Source organism: Sciurus carolinensis, chromosome 9, assembly GCF_902686445.1.
Source record: "Sciurus carolinensis chromosome 9, mSciCar1.2, whole genome shotgun sequence".
Taxonomy (NCBI): Eukaryota; Metazoa; Chordata; class Mammalia; order Rodentia; family Sciuridae; genus Sciurus; species Sciurus carolinensis.
In genome coordinates this window covers 56491262-56510698 of record NC_062221.1, presented here as the reverse complement: position 1 = coordinate 56510698, position 19437 = coordinate 56491262, and the positions used below count along the sequence as shown (strand labels likewise).

At 45.8% G+C, this 19437-nt stretch overlaps 1 protein-coding gene across 6 annotated transcripts in view; it reads left to right on the top strand.

Moving 5' to 3' along the window:
• The window catches only part of Dgkg (diacylglycerol kinase gamma), a 207793-nt gene that overhangs the window by 74519 nt on the left and 113837 nt on the right, over positions 1-19437 (top strand). For 5 of the 6 annotated variants that reach the window (XM_047563810.1, XM_047563811.1, XM_047563809.1 and 2 more), the window contains exons 7-14: positions 444-493; positions 4030-4104; positions 4812-4934; positions 9352-9469; positions 11181-11269; positions 14174-14290; positions 15279-15371; positions 17227-17286. In XM_047563810.1, coding sequence (XP_047419766.1) covers positions 444-493; positions 4030-4104; positions 4812-4934; positions 9352-9469; positions 11181-11269; positions 14174-14290; positions 15279-15371; positions 17227-17286 — 725 coding nt within the window. The remainder of the gene's footprint in view (positions 1-443; positions 494-4029; positions 4105-4811; positions 4935-9351; positions 9470-11180; positions 11270-14173; positions 14291-15278; positions 15372-17226; positions 17287-19437) is intronic. The other variant, XM_047563812.1, reaches the window with a different exon arrangement.

Here is a 19437-nt window from a genome sequence, read left to right as displayed (position 1 = left end):
CAATAACTGGTTTGATACCCCAGAAGTGGTGGGACACACCAGCATTTAAATTTTCTTAATTCCACATTCTTTTTATGTGCAGTGGAAACAAAGGCCCGTCTGTAATTCTGGTGCCTCTGCTCCACAACCTGCTGGGCATCTGCTTTGAGTTGTGTTCCAGTGATGCTGAGAGATGTACATGCCCTCCAGAAATCACACTTTTGACCTTAATCTCATCAGCCAAGAGTTAACTGCCAGGGCAGGCAGGTCCAAACCCAAGCAGCTTGTTCCTCCTTCCTCATCTCTCCTGTGTAAGAAAGTCAGACTGTGCAAATTGTGAACTAGCTACAACAGCTTCACCCCAGTGGTGGCCATGACTGACCCAAAAATCTTGTTAGCACCAAAACCACAGCCCATCCCGGGTTCCTAGAGGACACCTCAAATCTGACCTCTGTTTCTTGCAGTCATGTTTCGTCTCTATGACTCAGATGAGAACGGACTCTTGGACCAAGCGGTAAGCTCTCTCTCCAAATATCCCTCTGGCTCTAAGAAAGGTTGGGGTAGTGGGGAGCAGGTGAAGGAAGAATCTGAAAATTCTCCATTCCATCTTTATGGAAATTACAGTATCTTACTAAGGGCTGCAGAACCCCTGCCTTTCACTTCTAAAGAGCCAGCCTTGCAGAGAGTGAAGCCCAATTTGTCTTTTCATTGCAGAAGCCTGGGATCATAAAATCTCAGAATGCAGAGATGTTTTAGTATTTCATCTAATTTAACTTCCCCATTCACAAACTTCCCCTGAAATTTCCTGTGGCCAAGAGGAGGGGACCAGGGTGGCAACAGGACCAGGGTAAGAAGGAGAGGGAAGGAGGTGACCGCTGGTGTGCTTTGCTGTCACCCTTGCCTTCCTCTCATTCCCAGGGGCTGAGAGCCTGGGAGTCTGGTTCTGCCTGCTCTGAGCACTTGATCCCATCCCACTGCACCTGAGAAAGCCTGCGACTCACCTCATCCCTTCAACAAGAGGCAGGGACAAGTCAGGGACTATAACGTGAGAGGAAGAAAAAGAAAGGAAGAAGGTAGACAAGGAAGGACGTCAGATAGACCTTGTGGCCATGAATGGCAACTCAGTCAGGGCCCAGGAATAGGAAGGCCGTGAGATTGAAATGCAAGGGGCTGAGTCAGACCAGAGACAGGAAGGAAGAGAGCAAGTCCGCTAGACCAACAGCATCATCCCGACTCCCTCTAAACCCAGGTGCCCGGTGCCCCTGTGGGACTCCTCCAGCCACATGGCAGTGCTGTGGATTGAGGCATTTGACAGAACAACCAGACAGCTATAGATTCGCAAGCACTTGGTCAGCACTCACTGAGTGTCCCGATGTCAGGCACTATTCTAAGCACTGGAGATGCATCAGTGTCCCCAAGTGATAAAATTCTGTGTCCTCCTGGAGCTTTCAGTCAGGTGCAAGCATTGACTTTAAGTAGCATAGAAGAAACATAAAGGCAGGAGAGGAAGCCATTGGAGGGAGTTGGAGCTTTGGCTGAGGATGTCAAGGGGGCCTCCCTGGAGAGACTTGAGGAAGTGAGGGAGTCATTCATGAGGACATCTAGGGGAGGAGCCTCCAGGCAAGGGGGTCAGCAAGTGTAAAAGTCCTGAGAGGTACAGGGGGGTTCAAGGACTGCCTGGTGGCCAGTGTGGCTGGACCAGAGTGAGTTAACATATGTCAATAAGGAAGTAATAGAAGATGAGAGCAGAGAAGATATGGAATAGTGCTGGGGCACTTTACCAAGCATATCAGGCTTTCTGGGTGATTATAAGAATGTATCTCAATGGAGAACCATTGAGGATTTTAAGCAGAGTGACATGATTGTCTTCTATTTTAACAGGATTGCTTGAGCTATTGTGTTGAGTATAGACTGTAGGGATGCAAGCAAGGGTACCAGTTAGGAGGTGATGAAAATAAGCATGCAACCATGGCAGCCTTGCACAGAGTGGATGCACTGTCGGTGGTCAAGAGTGGTTCAATTCCTAATATATTATTTTCTTCCCCTGCCCCAGTACCAGGGATTGAACCCAGGAGCCCTTTGCCATTAAGCCACATCCTCTCCCTTCTTATTTTTTATTTTGAGAGAGAGTCTCTCTAAGTTGCTTAGGGCCTCGCTAAATTACTGAGACTAACCTTAAACTTGTGATCCTCCTGTCTCAGCCTCCTGAGTTGCAGGGATTACGGGTGTGCCCCACCATATCCAGCCTGGATATATTTTCAAAGTGACATTTGTAGACCGAAACATGTCTGAAAAAAATGTTGGATTGAACTTCCCTCCTGGAATCCCTGACTGATGAACTTCCAGCTTCTTTTTGAACAGTCCCAATGGTGGGACTCAAGACACACATTTCACTGCTGGGATGACTATTAGAGCTTCCTTCCTCCACACGAGCCATCTCTGCCAGGACAGTTTTCAACACAAAACCTGATGCTCTTCCCACCTCCCCCAGCCCAATAGGGAGGCCAAAATAGACTGATCCTGGAGTTCTTCCCTTTCTCCATCCCTCAGCTTTCCTCTGTCCTCTATAGCTGCCCAAGACAAGTGGAATACCAGTTCCACACAACAGGCCTTCAAGTATTGGAGATGCTGTCACATCTCCCCAGTATCTTCTCCAAGCTAAGAGTGTCCCTGTACGGTCATTGTTTCTCACAAGGCACTCTTAAACACCCACCCTGGACAAGCTCTGGTTTGTCAGTGCCATTCTTAAAATATGACACACAACAAACCCCACCACTCCATGACTCTTTATCCAACTGTGGCTGCCCAGGGTAAACACTGGAGAACCAGTTCTTCCTGAAATATACCCACTGTGCTTCTACTTGCACAGCTCACAACTGGATCGAACCCTCAGTTTCTGAATCATATTTTCTCATTGAATCTTACTTAGACCCAAGTAGATTCACAAGCTCTTTTCCTTTGGAACTTCTGCCAAGTCCTGACCTCACCTTTATGCCCTCTTCCTTGCCTTCACCTACTGCCCTATCCTGTAGTTTTCCTATAGATTACTATTTTAATTTAAGTGAAATGTAATTTTTAAATCCCTAATGGGATTTAGCTTGCTTGTTTTGATCTGGCATTCAACCTGATGGAGGTAATACTTTTCAACCTTGCTTCAGTCCACCCACACATGCCCCCAGAATAATCTTACTACAAACATCTTAGATGGTGCCCACGCATGAGATGCTAACTTTGACACCAAATACTTTCTCAGTCTGATATGTTCCAGTGGGGCTTTCTGTACACTGACTCATTAGCACTCAACAAATCTGTGAGGTTTTTAGATGGAGTCTGGCCTTGGTTTCGAAAAGCCCACTTACTGGGCAAACATATCTCTTAATATTTTCCTTTTTATAGAGCCCTGGGTTCAGGGCTGAACCATGACGCAAAGGAAAGTAGAGAGGCCAAGATGACTCTAAATTTCATTGCATAGCAATCAAGTGAAACTGACCCCTGAGAGAGGGGAAATGGATCCCAAGTTGCTAATGATAAGACCTGACAAGCTTCTTGGTTTGTATTTGTGGGAGAAAACAAGAGGATTCTGTATGCCTTTCTAGTTAAAGGATAGAGTAAGGGAAGGAAAGTGGCCTAGGAGGAAGTCAGTGTTGAGCAAGCTTTCTGCATACTTGTGTCCTAGGCTTCTTGTGAGCATCTACTGAGCCCTGTGGTTGAGGCAGAAATAAATAACTTCTCATGAAATACTGGTTTCTGAGCTGGAGATGTAGTTCAGTGGAAGAGCACTTGCCTAATATGCATGAGGCCCTGGGTTCAATCCCCAGCACAACAAATAAATAAATTAATTAAATAATTAAATGTATCACCATCTCTTACATTGTAATTGGGAGTATATATTGGAACAACTTAAAAAAAAAAAGAAAGAAAGAAAGAAACACTGGTTTCTTCTCATTCTCTGTCCTGCCCATCTTCCCACTGGACTCAATTCTGAATTTTGCTGTTGATAACACCTCTTTGATATCTCCCCTTGATATTTTTCTCCCTGATATTTTGTAGGAGATGGATCGCATTGTCAACCAAATGCTGCATATTGCCCAGTATCTGGAGTGGGATCCCACGGAGCTAAGGCCTGTGAGTTTCTGTAAGCAGGGGGTGACTTCAGAGTGAGCTTTCAAAATGAGATTGGGACATACTCAGGACACAAGTGCCAGTGTTGACTGTGGAGGCGCTTCTAGACTCATCTTCTTACTGGCAGCTTCTTTGGAGTCCTACACTGTGACCTCCTGCTTCTCTGATAGGAAAAATGTAGGTGGCATCAGAAAAAGTGTAGAAAGGACAGAAATCATAAGTTCCTCTAAACTTTCCACCAGAGCTAAAATTTTATAGCAAGAATTCACAGATCAGAGAATTTAAAGCCAGAAATAATTTCAAAGATTTTTCTTCTCAATCACCAGGTAATGTTAATAACAACAATTAACTCCATTTGGGGGATTCTGATGTGTCAGGAATTATATTAAACGCTTTGTACCTATTTTCTCTAATCCTTACTACACTGCTGCAATCATAGTGTTATTTCCATTTTGCAGAGGAGCAAACCTGAACCCAGAGAGGTGGAGTGATGTGCCCAAGGCCATACTGTCAGGTCAACACAGAGTTGAACCTAAAACCCTGGTCTCCTCACTCCTAGTCTAGTTCCTCACTGCTCTACTCATTTTGAATAAGAGAGGAAAGGGGTAAAACAGAAAATGAGTAACATAGGACCAAAGAGAAAACAGAGGCCAGAGGGAGGTAGAAAAATCAAGGATGAAAATGGACACGTTGTCATTTGAATTCCACAGATATTAAAGGAGATGTTGCAAGGGATGGACTACGACCAGGACGGCTTTGTGTCTCTACAGGAATGGGTCCATGGAGGGATGACCACTATCCCACTACTGGTCCTCCTGGGGATGGATGACGCTGTAAGTCAATAAGCTGGAGCTCAAAGATCAGTGCCATTTTGGATCATGGAATTCATGTTATTATCTATGGTTTCTAAGTTGGATTCCCAATGGGCTCACCATGCACTCAGATTGGCTCAAAGTTTCTCTCTATTCTCAGTCCTTTACTATTCATGTCCCCAGTATATTCATCTGTTCAACAAACATTTGATAAATTGTCAATAAATTTAAAACATTATTCTACATCTGTGAGTGGGCAGAGATATGATATTTGCCTGCAAGAAGCTTACACTCAACCAGGAAAAGTGAAAGAGAAACTTCAAGCAAGATGCCAGGCATGGTGGTGCATGCCTGTAATCCCAACATCTGGAGAGGCTGAGGCAAGAGGATCAGGAGTTCAAGGTCAGCCCCAGCAACTTAGCAAGGCCCTAAGTAATTCAGTGAGACCCTGTCTCTAAATATAATATAAAAAAGGGCTGGGGCAGTGGTTGAGTATCTCTTGGTTCAATCCCTGCCACCATAAATACAAACAAACAAAAACCTCAAGGAAGAATTCCATCTTTTCAAAAAATTATATTGTAAAATGGTAAGAATTGGAGAAAGAAAGAAGGGAGGAGGAGAAGAAGGGAAGGAGGGAAAGAGGAAAAAAATACTGATCTGTTGGAGGTGACTTTCATGAATGGTCTCTTACTTAACAAAACAACCAGATAAGGAAGGTATTTTTATCCCGATTTGTACAGATGGAAAACTGAGGTTCTGAGCCTAAAAAGTAAAGGAGGAACCAGGATTTGTAGCTGACTCCAGAGACCCTGCATTTTCTAATTCCCCACACATAAGTGTAGGAAACCTTGGTGGAGGAGTTGACCAATCTCTGAAGAATGTGTGAGATTTTGATAACGCATTCTTAAGAGTGATGTTCAGGTGGAAAGACCTAGGAGGGGATTTGATCGGGTTGTCAAGGTTGAATATGACTAGGCTGGTAAAAGATGGTAGAAGAGAAAGCTTATATCAGGCAGAACAACTTGATCAAAGGCCCAAATGAAGGAAAACCAAGGAGGTCTCCCAGTTGAATCAGAAGAGAGGATTCACCGTGAAAGTCTTACTATGAAATCAATGGTTATAGCCTGCATCTGAGCCAGTCAGTTACTGCATTTTTTGTTTACCAAGTGCACTAACTTCCACACCTGAGGGAGGAAAGTTGGAACTATAGAAGGATAAATGGTGGCATTAAGGATTTACCAGAACAATCACACAGGTTGTGTGATCACTCCTTTGAGTTTTCTCAAGCATCACAGAGAGGAAAAAAACAGGAAGTAAGGTTGAGTTAGCCTCAAGCTGACTGTCATGGCCTACATAACTCCATCCCACACTCCTGCAACTCAGGACTAGAGTTGAACCTTCATTTCCAAAGCTCAGGAACTAAGAGTCCTGCACCATCTTGTAGCACGTACAGTTCTTCCCGAGTGCTAAGTAGTAATTAAGGAACCAGGATCTATACTACTCTCTTCTTAATCTTTAGAACCCTAGAAAGTCAGAGGCAGAAAAGACCTTGTCATCCCTGGTTTGTCCCTTTCATTTTGGAAACTAAGGTCTAGAGAGGTAAAGGACTTGCCCAAGGGCACACACCAAATCTGCACCAGAGGCCATCTGCCACATTTGGTAACATCAGACCCCTCAAGAAGCAATATGTACAAGAACTCCCATGAGCCAGGAACTGGGTGCTCAGATGAATAAGCTTTCTGTTATCAATACTCCCATCAAAATGGAAGTTCTGCTTGGGTGCCATCCCAATGCCATTATTTGGTTTTCCTAATGTGGGGAATGGAGATGGGACATTTTCATCACAATGAACCAATTTCTGGCTAGAGGAGAGAGAACCTATTTCTTCAACATTTTTCCCAGTGTCTCCCCCAAATGCTAAATCAACCTCGTAGAAGACTATAATTTGTATCAGGAAAATGGCAAGAGAAAATAAAAGCAAATTTGGTTCTTGTTAATCAAAAAGCTTTATGCATTCATTTTTAAATATGTACTTAAATCAGTTTTTAACATGCAATATTTGGGGCTTTAGAGAAAGCCTCCATCAATGTCTTGAATGTCCTATTGCTTCTTTGGCCTTTTCAAACCCCACATATGGTCACTGAGGATTCTGGGGATCCTCACGAGACATATGCAAAACAATCTCTCTCTTGGGGTGAAATTGTAGCTGTGGCATAAAACCTGAAGGTTACTGCCACGTTCTGCAGCCTCCAGCGTGCAGAAATGAAAAAACCACATGATGGTGCTGTAACCTAAGCAGAAACGTCTCCTTACTCCAAGTCATGGTCCATTGGCCTCTTGTATCTATAAAAGCAGTAGCTGAGAAAACCAAGACAGCTAATTGACTTAACTAATAAGGGTATTTTCAGATAAAATGATAGTCCTTTTGAAAGCATGCAGAAACTGGATCTGCTGAAAAGGGCTATAATTTCTTTTCTGTCTATAAAGGAAAATCCTGGTTGTGGAGGTAGGAGAGAGGCCTGGAAGGAGCATGGGCTGAGGCCAACCAGACCCCCCAGTTTAACTACTGGCTCTATCACTTATTCTTTAGATGGTCTTGGGCTTTAACTAGTTATAGTTATATAACTGTAACTGTTTCTCATCTGTAAAATAGGAATCAATCTATTTCCTTACTCCTAAATACACACTCTACTTATTTTCATGTCCCCAGTAGCTGTTGCAGAGTAGGAACTTGATAAAAATTTTAATGTATTTGGCAGTGGATTATGAGATTCATGTACATTATTTAATTTAATTCTTGAAAAAAAAAACCCTGGAGATAGATGTTTGCTGAATAAATGAATGAATCAATCATCTGATAAATCATTATCCATTTGTATCTACTCCCTGAAGTGGAGATCCTTTGATGCAGGGGCATTGATTCTATAAAACTTGGGTCTGGAAGAAGCAGGGTTTTGAGGTGGTGAGGAACAATGAGCTTCACCTGGACCAAGGGAAGAGACCAGCATTTTGAAAAGAATATGGGCTGCTGCAGAGACCATAAGCAGAAGTCTGGTCCCAGAAGCAGGACTGACCACAGTGACCAGTACAAAGGCATAAGTGCCCGGAAGTAAGGACTGGACATGAGTTCAGCACATTGGACTGTATATCCCTGACTATGGATCCCCATCACCTTACCACCTACTGTACTTTTACCCTGTAGACCAGTCTGAGACATACTCTTGTGATGGAGTCTATGAGAAATGTTCAGAACTAGCATACGAGGGGAGGGATGTCCTGAAGCTACAGCCTGGTGCCATGCTGTGCTCCCAGGCCACAGGGTTGGAGACTTGGTGTTCCAGGGAAGATGTGTGATTGTGTAAAGTGTGGTTTATCTAGTAGGTGAAGATTTCATCTCTGGGCCAAATCTGGAGGAGATGATCTCTTTTTGTCTTGCACTTTACTATTTTATATACTTTCTGCACACAGATAAAAGTTTATACAAGTAGTACATTATTTTTACTATTTTTTCCCTATTCTAACACTAGTATATACAGTAGAAAATTCGGAAAATGTAGAAAAAAGTAGAAATCAGAAATAAAATTAATGCACAGTGCTGTCAGCTATAGCTGACCTCTGTTGACAGGTTAGAAAAAACTCCTTCCCATCAAAGATCTTAGTACATTAAGACTAAAATCAGAATATATCATCAAATTTGCCTTCTGCCTTTTTCACTCAGCAATATATCATGAGCACGTTCTCATGCCATTAGATAATTCTTTAAATGTCTTTTTGGTTGCCCTCTAACATGAAGTCTTATCGGTGCACTACAATTAACCTTTTAGTAATTTGGAGACTTTAGGATATTTCCAGTGATTCATTATTTTAAATAATGCTGGGTTAAACATCCAGAAGAGCACAAACATGATTATCTTTCTTTTTAAAATTATTTCTTTAGAATAGAGACCAAAAAGGGAAATTTTCAAGGCAAAGGTTGTAAACATTTAACAGATCTTTAGATAGACAGGTGATAGAGATAGACACAGACAGATGATAGGTAGATAGATAGATAGACCAAATTGTTCTAATTTATACTTCTGCCAGACATTTGAAGAGGGCTTATTCCCCCCCACCCCCACTTTCCCATTCAGGTATTCTTGGTTTTTTTTGTTTGTTTTTTGTGGTGCTGGGGATCGAACCCAGGGCCTTGTGCTTGCGAGGCAGGCACTCTACCAACTGAGCTATCTCCCCATCCCCGGTATTCTTGTTTTTAATGTTTGTCAATTTTAGAAAACACAAAAAGAATGTTTTATTTGTATTTAAAACAGTTTTAAAAACAAGTAAGTTATCTTCCAAATATAAGAGTCCTGTTTAGAAAAAAGAACACGCAGGAGGCACCCCACCTGCTTCCTCTAGCTGGGGCTGCAAGCTCAGGGTCTCACCTCCTGTATCCCTGCAGGGCTCAAAGGGGGATGGGAGGCACGCCTGGACCTTGAAGCATTTTAAGAAGCCAACCTACTGCAACTTCTGCCACATCATGCTGATGGGTGTTCGGAAGCAAGGCCTGTGCTGCATTTGTGAGTAAACTTCCCTTAAGCCTCTTCCCCCTTCACGGTGCTGCTCTGTGCATGGTTGGTCAGGCTATTCAAGGGAAAATCTAGGTCTTTCTGCTTCTGAGCTTGAGGAACCACCCTTCTTGTTCCAGCAGCAGGGAATAAAGTCTCTGTCCTGTACTCGAGTCAAATGGACAAGACTTGTACTATTATTGGAGTCACAGGCCACTGATCCCCTAGAAAGAAATATTAAAGTTTATACATAATTAAAAAGCATCTCCTACTGATTCTAGTTGGGTTTTCTAGTCAATGTTTATTTCAGATATGTTCAAAGGAACATGTTTTGTTTTGCTTTTAGTTGGTGAAGCAATGCATTCTAGATTCTGTAAATGCAATCAGAATTAAAATTAGACCTTTGTTTCATTTTACAACCCATTTAGTAAAGTGAGAGGGGAAAGGAGAAAAAAAAAATCCCAAGTGAGGGATGAGAGCAAAAGGGGAGTGGGAGACTGGGAAGATGAACAGGAGAACCAGGTAATAGAAGGAGAAAGAAGGGGTGATGTAGCGGAGAAGGGAATATGGGGAGCAGAGAGAGAGGGTCTCCAACAGAAGTCTTTGCAGGGCCACAGAGTCTTGCCAACCACCTCATGACAGGGACAGCAACAGTAGCTGAGACATATCAGAGCCTGGTGAGGTGGCGCACACCTGTAATCCTTGCAGTTCAGGAGACTGAGGCAGGAGGATCACAAGTTCAAAGCCAGCCTCAGCAACTTAGTGTGGCCCTCAGCAACCTAGCAAGACCCTGTCTCAAACTAAAAAATTTCTTAAAAGGGCCTGGGGATATTACTCAGTGGTTAAGCACCCCTGGGTTCAATCCCTGGAACCAAAAAGATTGTGTAAGGAAGGCCCTCCTTGTGGTCCAGGTCCTCTAACAGGCACGTAAGACCTCAGCAAAGATCATCTTAGTGGAGTTGGGCCCGCTATCCACCAAGAACAAGCATCGGCAGACTAAAGCAGGGGTCCAGTGACCTTTTCAGGCCCATTCAAATTCACCTTCTTGGCACTTCCACTGACCAGTTCTCATTTCCATTAAGTTCCAGGCCGTGGTCCTCTGCCATTTGCATTATAGTAGAAAAAACAACAGTGGTAATTTGGAATAGCTATTATGACCAGGCACACGGTGCTTCACACAGATTATCTCATTTAGTGCTACAAAAATCCCTGCAAAGAAAAAGACCATTTATGCCCATTTTACAAAAAAAAAAAAAAAAAAACCTGAATTTCAGAGAGGTAAAGCAATTTACCCCCAATCAGGTGAACTGTTACAAACGGCAGAGCCAGAGATGAAGCCCTGGCCTGCCCTCCTCAGAACCCCTGGTCTTTCCATCCACTCACCAGCACCCTGACGTGCCATGCTGTGGCACTGGCCCAGCAAGCAGGATGATATTTCACTCTCCCCTTTCTGCGAACATTTCCCTGCTGCATTCACTGCTTGCAGAGGAAGGCAGTGTGCCCCGGTGAAGGCACAGGAGCAGAACTGGAAGATGACTGGGTACTCTGCTCAGGGAGCAGTAGGAGGCTATTGAACATCCATTAGGTGAGACCAGCTCCACATGTCGCCTGTCGTTCACAGGCCACCCAACAGGAGGTAGAGACCTTGGAGGAGGTGAGTGGGATGGCTGACCTTTCTTATTCAGTCACTGAAGTATCGTCCTTATTTTTTTTTTCTTTTCAGATTGTAAATACACGGTCCATGAGCGTTGTGTATCCAAAAACATTCCTGGGTGTGTCAAAACGTACTCAAAAGCCAAAAGGAGCGGCGAGGTTGGTGACACCTGCTGCCTTGTTCTACTGCATGCTGCATCTGGGCAACATGTCCATCACCACAGACTCCTGGGCAGGAAGGGCTTTGGGAGCTTTCTGCCATCCCTTCGCTGCCTTGAGGATCACCCTTAAATCATCCCATTCATCCATCAATCCATTCAGCATCTCCCTGGTGCCCACCACATGCCTGGCACTGTGCGAGGGGGCACACAGGTTATGAGAGGCAGTCTCCAGACTGCTCAAGCACTGCACAGCATACAGGGAGGCACAGACATGTCAGCAGGGTGCACAGCAGTGAGGTGTGCTGTCATGATAAGGCTACATGGAACTTGCACTTGAGGCACAGATGAGAAACCAGGGAAGATTTTGCAAAGGAAGTGGCATTTGAGTTGTTCCTTGAATCCATTATCAGGAGGACTTCAAGAGGTATCTAGGAGTAAAAGTCTCCAGGCAGAAGGAACCTCGTGTGTAAAGGCCTGGGGACATGACTTCTTCTGGGATCTGCACTTAGTTTGGTGGGGCTGGAACAGAGGGTGCATCAAGGGAAGTGACAGGAGATGAGTTCAGAAAGAGACTGCACCTGGAGATGGTCTTGTGAGGTCAGCTCAGGAATTTGAGTTTCCTATGCAGCCACAGTGTGAAGCCAAAGAGCTTCAAAGAAGGAGTGATTGAATTTGCAAATTAGGTGAGTTGTTCTGAGCTTGGTGTAAGAAAGGAATCAGAGTGGGGAGTGGGGGAGGGAATTCTTGGCATAATTAGAGCAAAAGGCTGTGTTGCAGTGAGGGCCCTGCTGGGGTGGAGTCGTGGTCTTGACTGTGCTGAGCATCCCTGGGGCCGTGCAGATCATTGGATATTGAGTGTTCCACTCACTAAGGTGGAGAGACCAAGGGAGAGTTTGAGAGGCAATTTGGAGGTACCCAGGACTTGGCGATGTGATGAGAGAATGGAAGAGGGGAAGAGGTAGGGCTCTCAGGTTTCTCTCTTAGCCATTGAGTGGTGCCATCTGTTGAGTCTGGAAATTGGGTGTCCTTAAAACTAAGCGAAGGGCATTCTGCATTGTTGCAGAGGGAAGATTCCATTGAGGAATCTGAGTTAGGAAGGTTTAGCAGGTGGGAGTGGTACCCAACCCTCCCCCGGAAGTCCTCCTGAGAGAGAAGGGCACCTCCAGGAACGCCTCTGCATGCCCCATGGACACCGCATGGCCTCTTGTCTACTCCCCCCGCACCACCCCATGTACACCCCTTTCCATGCCCATGCCTTCCACCAGGGCACGTGGGGTGCCTCCTGGACTCAGGCCCTGTGCCTGCACTCTGGTTGCCTGCCCCGCAGCAGAGCAAGGTCACTGAGGGACCAACAGGGCACATTCACAACTTTCTGAGCCTGCAGGGACACGCCGAGTCCCTCACCATCTTTTCAGATCCCAGAGAGCCTGGAGAAGACAACGAGGCGCTGGGGAGACAACCCTGGACTTGGAGTCAGAGACCTGGCTGTGGGTCCCTGCTTAGCCACTTAGCAACCTTGGAACCTAGGGCCAGTCACTTAATCTCTCTGAAGCCTTGTCTTCTTCCCTCTGCAAAACAGAAATAACAAAGATCTGAGAGCAAGTTTGATGTGATCATGTAGATAACACATCAATTAACAAACTGAGTTCTATAAACAATCAATAATGCATGGCAGAAGGTGAGAAGTGACAAACTCAGGGTGACACAAATTTTGGAGCCGTTATCTTTACCAAAAACATTCCAGGGTGGGAACCATTAAGCAATTAAGTAGTTTAAAACATTTGTTCTTTTTTAATACAAACATAGACAGTCTCATGCCAACATTTCATGCGTTTTTAAAATATCATGCTTGAAATTGGGTACAAAGTCGTGCATCCCCACCTTCCCCCAGGGTCCACATCTGCTTTCTTCTGCAGCTCAGGGTACCTTGATAGAAATCTGAGAAGTCCTGTGGCATTCATTGCAAGGAGAGCAAGACGATAATGCCATCTCTCAGATGGTGGTATCAGGTCAGGGGCTATCGCTTTAGCCATACTCACACATACACACACGGACATTCTCTCCTACTTCCTGAACTGCTAGCCTCCTCTTGTTGCACTTCCTGGGCAAGAAGCCAGCTCTCCAGGAAAGGGTGTGAAACTAGGATACTCACCAGTTTCCTTAGCCTTTTTGTCTAAGCTTCTTCTCAGGTTCATCTCAGCCATGGTTGCACATTATGACCACTCAGAACACTTTAAAACATATTAATGATGAGAAGAGACTAATTTATTCAGAATGTGGGGTGGGCACTCTGGCTTCTAGAAAATTCCTAAATGGTGCTAATGGACAGCTCAGGCTCAGCAGGGGGAAGGAAGTTAAGCAACAGTGGGCACCTGCAAAAGATGGGTACTGTTGTAGGGAGGTCCTTCCAGGTGTGTTATCTTATTGTATCCTCCCAATGACCCCAGGAGTGGGACTTATACCAATTTCTACAGACGAAGGACCTGAGACTCAGAGAAGTCTAGGAACTAACCAAGAGTCACTGTGCCGTGAAGTGCAAGATCAGTGACTCCAATCAGTTTTGTCTGCAGTGCCAGCCCTCCCAGGTTCCCTGTACCACACTGCCTTCCAGAAAAGGGACCCATACAAAGCATCACTCTGCAAGAAATTCTGCAAGACAGATGGACTTCCAGATGAGATGCTGCTCATCCTGGCTGCCAGTTCAAAGCTCAGATGAAGTGGTTTTTCATCTACTTTGATTAGACAAGGGTGGTTAGGCAGAGAGGGACCCAGCATCCTATGAGCATCCTCTAAATAGGAAAGCATCTTCCCCCTCCTGTGCTCCTCCCAGACCCTCCTGCAGCCCCGGTCCAGGGTCATGGTTCTGCTGCCTTCCCTGGTATCCTTCGCTTCCCTCCCGCAGGTGATGCAGCACGCGTGGGTGGAAGGGAACTCCTCCGTCAAGTGTGACCGGTGCCACAAAAGTATCAAGTGCTACCAGAGTGTCACCGCGCGGCACTGCGTGTGGTGCCGGATGACGGTGGGTTGGTGCCCAGGTGGCCCTGCTTCTTTTCAGTGTGATTTTTTTGCTCATCCTGCAGCCTGGGAGCAGTGAACATCCTGCCAGAGAACAACAGGGTCAGGCAAATATGGCTAGGAAGGCCCTAGAGCCCCCATTCCATACCCTCAGTCTCACAGTGCTCCAATCAATCACCGAGCTGCCCAGAGAGAGGGGACACCCCCAGAATCAGGGGAGTGAGGGCTGCTTAAGAAGATGGCCGACCCATTGCCTACGTGTCCAGGTGACTGGGAAGAGTAGGCTGGGCCATGCGCTTCCTTCGCCAGTGAGGCCAGGGCACTGCCAGAGTGGGAGAGGAACCAGGCACTGGACTGCCTGCCCCTTGTGGCCTCGGAGGAAGGGGCACCTACCCCTCGGACACATTCCTTACAGTAGCCTCACTGCCTAGGTCAGGGGCCTCCATCTGCCATCACCAACCACAGCATAAGATAGAGTCCACAGCCCCTCCGGACACCTGGAGCCCCTCTGGCAGACACTGAGCTGCCCAACCTGCCTGCCAAAGCCAGTTCAGAGGCATGTCTTGTCCCCTGGTCAGGTTTCAACTCCAAGATGAGGAGCCTCCACACCATACTGCAGAGCTCAGAATGCAGAGGTTGAGTCACAGGGTTTACTTACAAGTTTCACTGAGACCTCCCTTCCAGAGTCTTTAAGTCTGGGGACCAGATACCCAAGGAGAGCTCTGGAGTCAACAGGGAGGGCAGGGCCCAGGCCCGCTCATGACCCTTTTGCGCCAGTAGCCACTGGCGGCTCTTGGTCTCCTCTCTGCCCGTGGCAGACCTGACACCCGTCAACACACACATGCAGACACACTCAGCAGTCCTTCCAGAGCCAGCTGTGCTCAGGATTCAGGGGGCATTAGACAGCTCGCCTCCCAGCAAACCTCTGCAGCCTCTGACCTGATGGCTCCTTGATCACTTCCACTCATTCTCATCTCCCTTTCGTCCTCCAGTTTCACCGCAAATGTGAATTATCGACGTTGTGTGATGGTGGGGAGCTCAGAGACCATATTTTACTGCCCACCTCAATATGTCCTGTCACCAGGGTAAGTGCTCCTGCCCAGCCAGGGCTCAGCTCTGAGTTCATGGTCCAGACCTTCACCCCTCAGAGGGCTTCCCCAAAGACTCTTAGAGCTTGTGTTTTCAGTGTCGGGGTCAGTGGTGTACCAGCCAGAGTGAGAGAAAACTCCTCAAATGCTGCTGGTTCCAGATGCCCCAAGGAAGCATGTTCGTCCTGAGCACCTTGTGGGCAGAGTGCAGCTAAATGAGGGCAAGGTCTTCCTTCTCCCTTGCCCCCACGGGCCTCTGCAATGTCCAAACATGATCTCCCCTACCTTGAAGCCTTCTGCTGGAGTATGCCTTTTAGCAAAGTTAAACTCCTTTTATACCCACCTGAAACTCTTTTTGTCTCCCATATTGAAGACTCTTCTTTTTCATTTCTTTTTTTCTTTTTTGGTACCGTGGATGGAACCCAGGAGCACCCTATCACCGAGCTACATCCCCAGCCCTTTTTCTTTTTTATTTTGAGATAGGGTTTTCCCGTCTCCTTCGATTGCCCAGGCTGGCTTTGAACTTGTGATCCTTCTGCCCCAGCCCTGCTGAGTTGCTGGGATTGCGGGCATGCGCCACCAAGCCTGGCAAGGCTCCTCTTTCAAACAAGCACCAATTTAACTCTCTCCTCTCCTCATCTTAAAAATGTTGCCAAGTTCCATGGATTCCTCATTTCTTGCCTTTGGCTTGACCAGCTACTTCTTCTTCACTAAACATCTACAAATTTTCCTTTGGAAAACCATTTGGCAGTATCAAATATACAAACTCCGTAACCTAACAATTCTCCTTCTGGGGATCTACCTGAGAAGTACAAGCATTTACTCCATATGTATAAGACATGTGTGAGAATGTTTGTGGCAACTTTATTCATAGCAGTCAAAACTGGAAGAAACCTAAATGACGGTTAACAGAAGAATAGATAAATCAAGACACATAAGCATATGGTATTCATGTAATGGAATACCACATTGCAGTAGGAAAGAACAAATTATGCTTTGATGCAAAAACAGAGCATTTTAAAGATATAATGCTGAATAAAAGAACTAGACTCCAAAAAAAGGCATGCTCTATGAGTCCCTCTGTATAAAATTCAAAAGCCAGGCAAAACCAATGTGATATCAGAGTCACACAGAGTTACACTTGGAGGGGCAGTAGTATAAGGGCTCATACATGTGCAAAAATTCATCAAACTGTCCCATTTTGAATTGAGCATTGTGCTGTGTGCTAGGTGAACCTCAATGGAATAATAAACACTGAAAATACAAAACCAAGAACCATGACTTAATGCTGTATCATTAGATTATGCCAAGCAGAGAGGCTAAGTGTGAGGCCTTGCTTCTCACGTAGTCCAAGTTTCTCCATCCACAAACTAGATTTCTGCCAACTTCAGTAATGCCTCCTCCTGTATCCCTTGCCTGGGTCCCAAAGTTAAAGTCAGAGCAAGTGATGACAGGGTCCTGGAGAGTCCCAGAGAAACTCTCAGGGGTGCTTTCCTTTCTTGAGATCCAAAGTCCCACTTTGGATTTGGCTTTGCTGATACTAGACATTTGTTGTTGTTGGGTTTGGGGTGGGTTTGTTTTTTGTTTTTTTGTTTTTTTTGTACCAGGGATTGAACCCATGTGTACTGAACCACTGAGCCACATCCCCAGCCCTTTTGTGTATTTTATTTAGAGACAGGGTCTCACTGAGTTACTTGGGGCTTCACTAAGTTGCTGAGGCAGGCTTTGAACTTGCAATCCTCCAGCCTCTGCCTCCCGAGCCACTAGCCATTTGTTTTCATCTGATCTCTTCCCTTTTATTAGGTTTTTATTTTTCTTTCAAGAGATGCTTGTCTTTCCTCTCTCCTCACAGGACAGACAAGGTGGAAAGTCTGATGGCAGCGTGGCAACCAAGGGCGAGCTTGTAATGCAGGTACCTCTCAAGCTTGTAGTCCAGTCACTCATCCTAAGTGGGTCCAAGGCAGTGGCCGGGAGGCCGGGGGTCGGGTTCTGAGGAAATGTATCTCAACGTTTGCTTTCTCATCTGATCGATTCTGTCACACAGGAGGACACTTTATTCCTGGCCTCTGGAGGTACCTTTGACCGCCACACTGTAGGCAAGTGGTGAGAAGGGAGGTTGGCTGATTCCATTGCTGGTCTAATTGGCTTGATCACCTCTGTAGGAGCAAGTTACATAAACCTTCAGTACGCAGACCTCCTAAACGATAACAAAAGTGTGGCCTAGAAGTAGACAAGAGGTTTTCCAAGATTGCCATTCTGTCTCCAGAACACAACTGTCAAAACGTAGCTCACCAAACCCAAAAGTTCTTAATCCTTAAATGTATGTTAAGAATTTGTTTTTACTCAGGCTCACCTCAAAGCCTTCCTCAAAGTTCCAAGGAATGCAGGCAAGGCATCCTGATGAGGTACAAAGAACAGGAAACAGAAATGGGAAAGTAGGGCCTGCTCTTCCACCTTGGACCCAAGTCTCCTTGTTTGAAAGGGGCATGGCAATCCTTGTAGTCTCCACCTCCTGGAGGGGCTGTGAGAGTCAGAGAGTTTGCAGATCCATGTGTTTTGAACATTAAGACAAAACCATGGAGGAACCTTAGTAGATGAGAAAGCTCTAGACACTCAGAAGAGCAGCAAGTCAAGTGGAACACACGCACACACGTACACGCACACGCACACACGTGCACACAGGTATAACAGTTGTTAGGCAGGGATTCTTCTGCTTGTCCTGCATCAGTTCTGATCAGGCAGGACCCATCCGTATGATTTGCCAAATATTTTAAATATCATCCCCAGAAGTTAAGGGCTTATTCCTCAAGCTCCAAGATGATTCTGGATGTCACACAGTCCTTGCACAGATAAGAGAATTCTGAAAAATCACCACCAGTGCCACTGTTCTTTTCAAACCACACGGTGCACTGTGTTTGCTGGGTTTTTAGTGTGAGAGCTGAGATAGCAGGCATTAGATATTGGACATGGAGCAGATCTTGGTCTGTGTCAGAATGTCATTCAGCCCAATCCACAAGTGTTTATTGATGGCCTGCTGTTGCGTCTGGTGCCATGGGACCCTTGGGAAGAGGGTTGTACACACCCCTTGCCTTGTTCCTGATGCATTTAAAATCCAATTGATGCCTTAAGACATTTACCCAGGACCATAAAAAACAAAGACAAATACAAATAAACAAAAGAAACTCCAAAAGATAGGACATGTTTTCAGTGTAATCGTTTCAGTTGCAACGATCCAGGGGAACTTCACAGAGGAGATGGCTCTGAAGTTGGGCCCTGGGGATGAGACGTTGTTTTGATTATTTTTAAGAGGTCGCAGAGAAGGAAGTGAGCATTTCCGTGCAGAGAACAGGAGGAGAATGGTGATCAAATGCATGGGAGAGAGTTTAGGACACACTCCCCGAAGGGTGCAAGCAGGGCTGGGCTGGAACTGCAGCCGGGATTAGACGAAATGAGACCGCAGCAGTGGAATGGGGCGAGGTGGAGAAGGCCTTGATGCCAGGTTCAGAGGTAGGGGTTTCATCCTCTGGACAGTGAGGTGTCATTAGGGCGTTTGCACAGGAGCAGCGTGCCTGACATGATGTTCTGGGAAGGGGGCAACCTGTAAGAAAACACCAAGCACATGGGGACTGTGATGGCTGCTAGAGATAAGAGGACATTCCAGGGAAAGACTTGGCAAGTCAGGATCTTCCCTAAAAGACTGGATGAATAACAATACCTTTATCAGAAGCATGGAACCAGGAGGGAAGATCAGTTGGATGGGAAGAGAAGATAAGTCAGGTTGGGGCATGTTGACCTGGTAGTCATGGGGAACGTCCACTTGAAGGCAGCCCTGGACAGTCAGAAATGCAGGACCAGCTCAGGAGGAAAATTGGATCTGGAAGGTACCAGAGTGGATGTGATTTTTCACTCCGTGAGCGTCATTTTATTTATGTGTGTGACCAGATGGCCACACCTTCTAATAATGTGTTCAGTTGTGTCCCTCACAGAATTTAATCTTGTGCTGTGGGCACAAAGCCACACCGTTGTTGAATGACTGGAAGCTACAGTGCCATTGACCCATCTC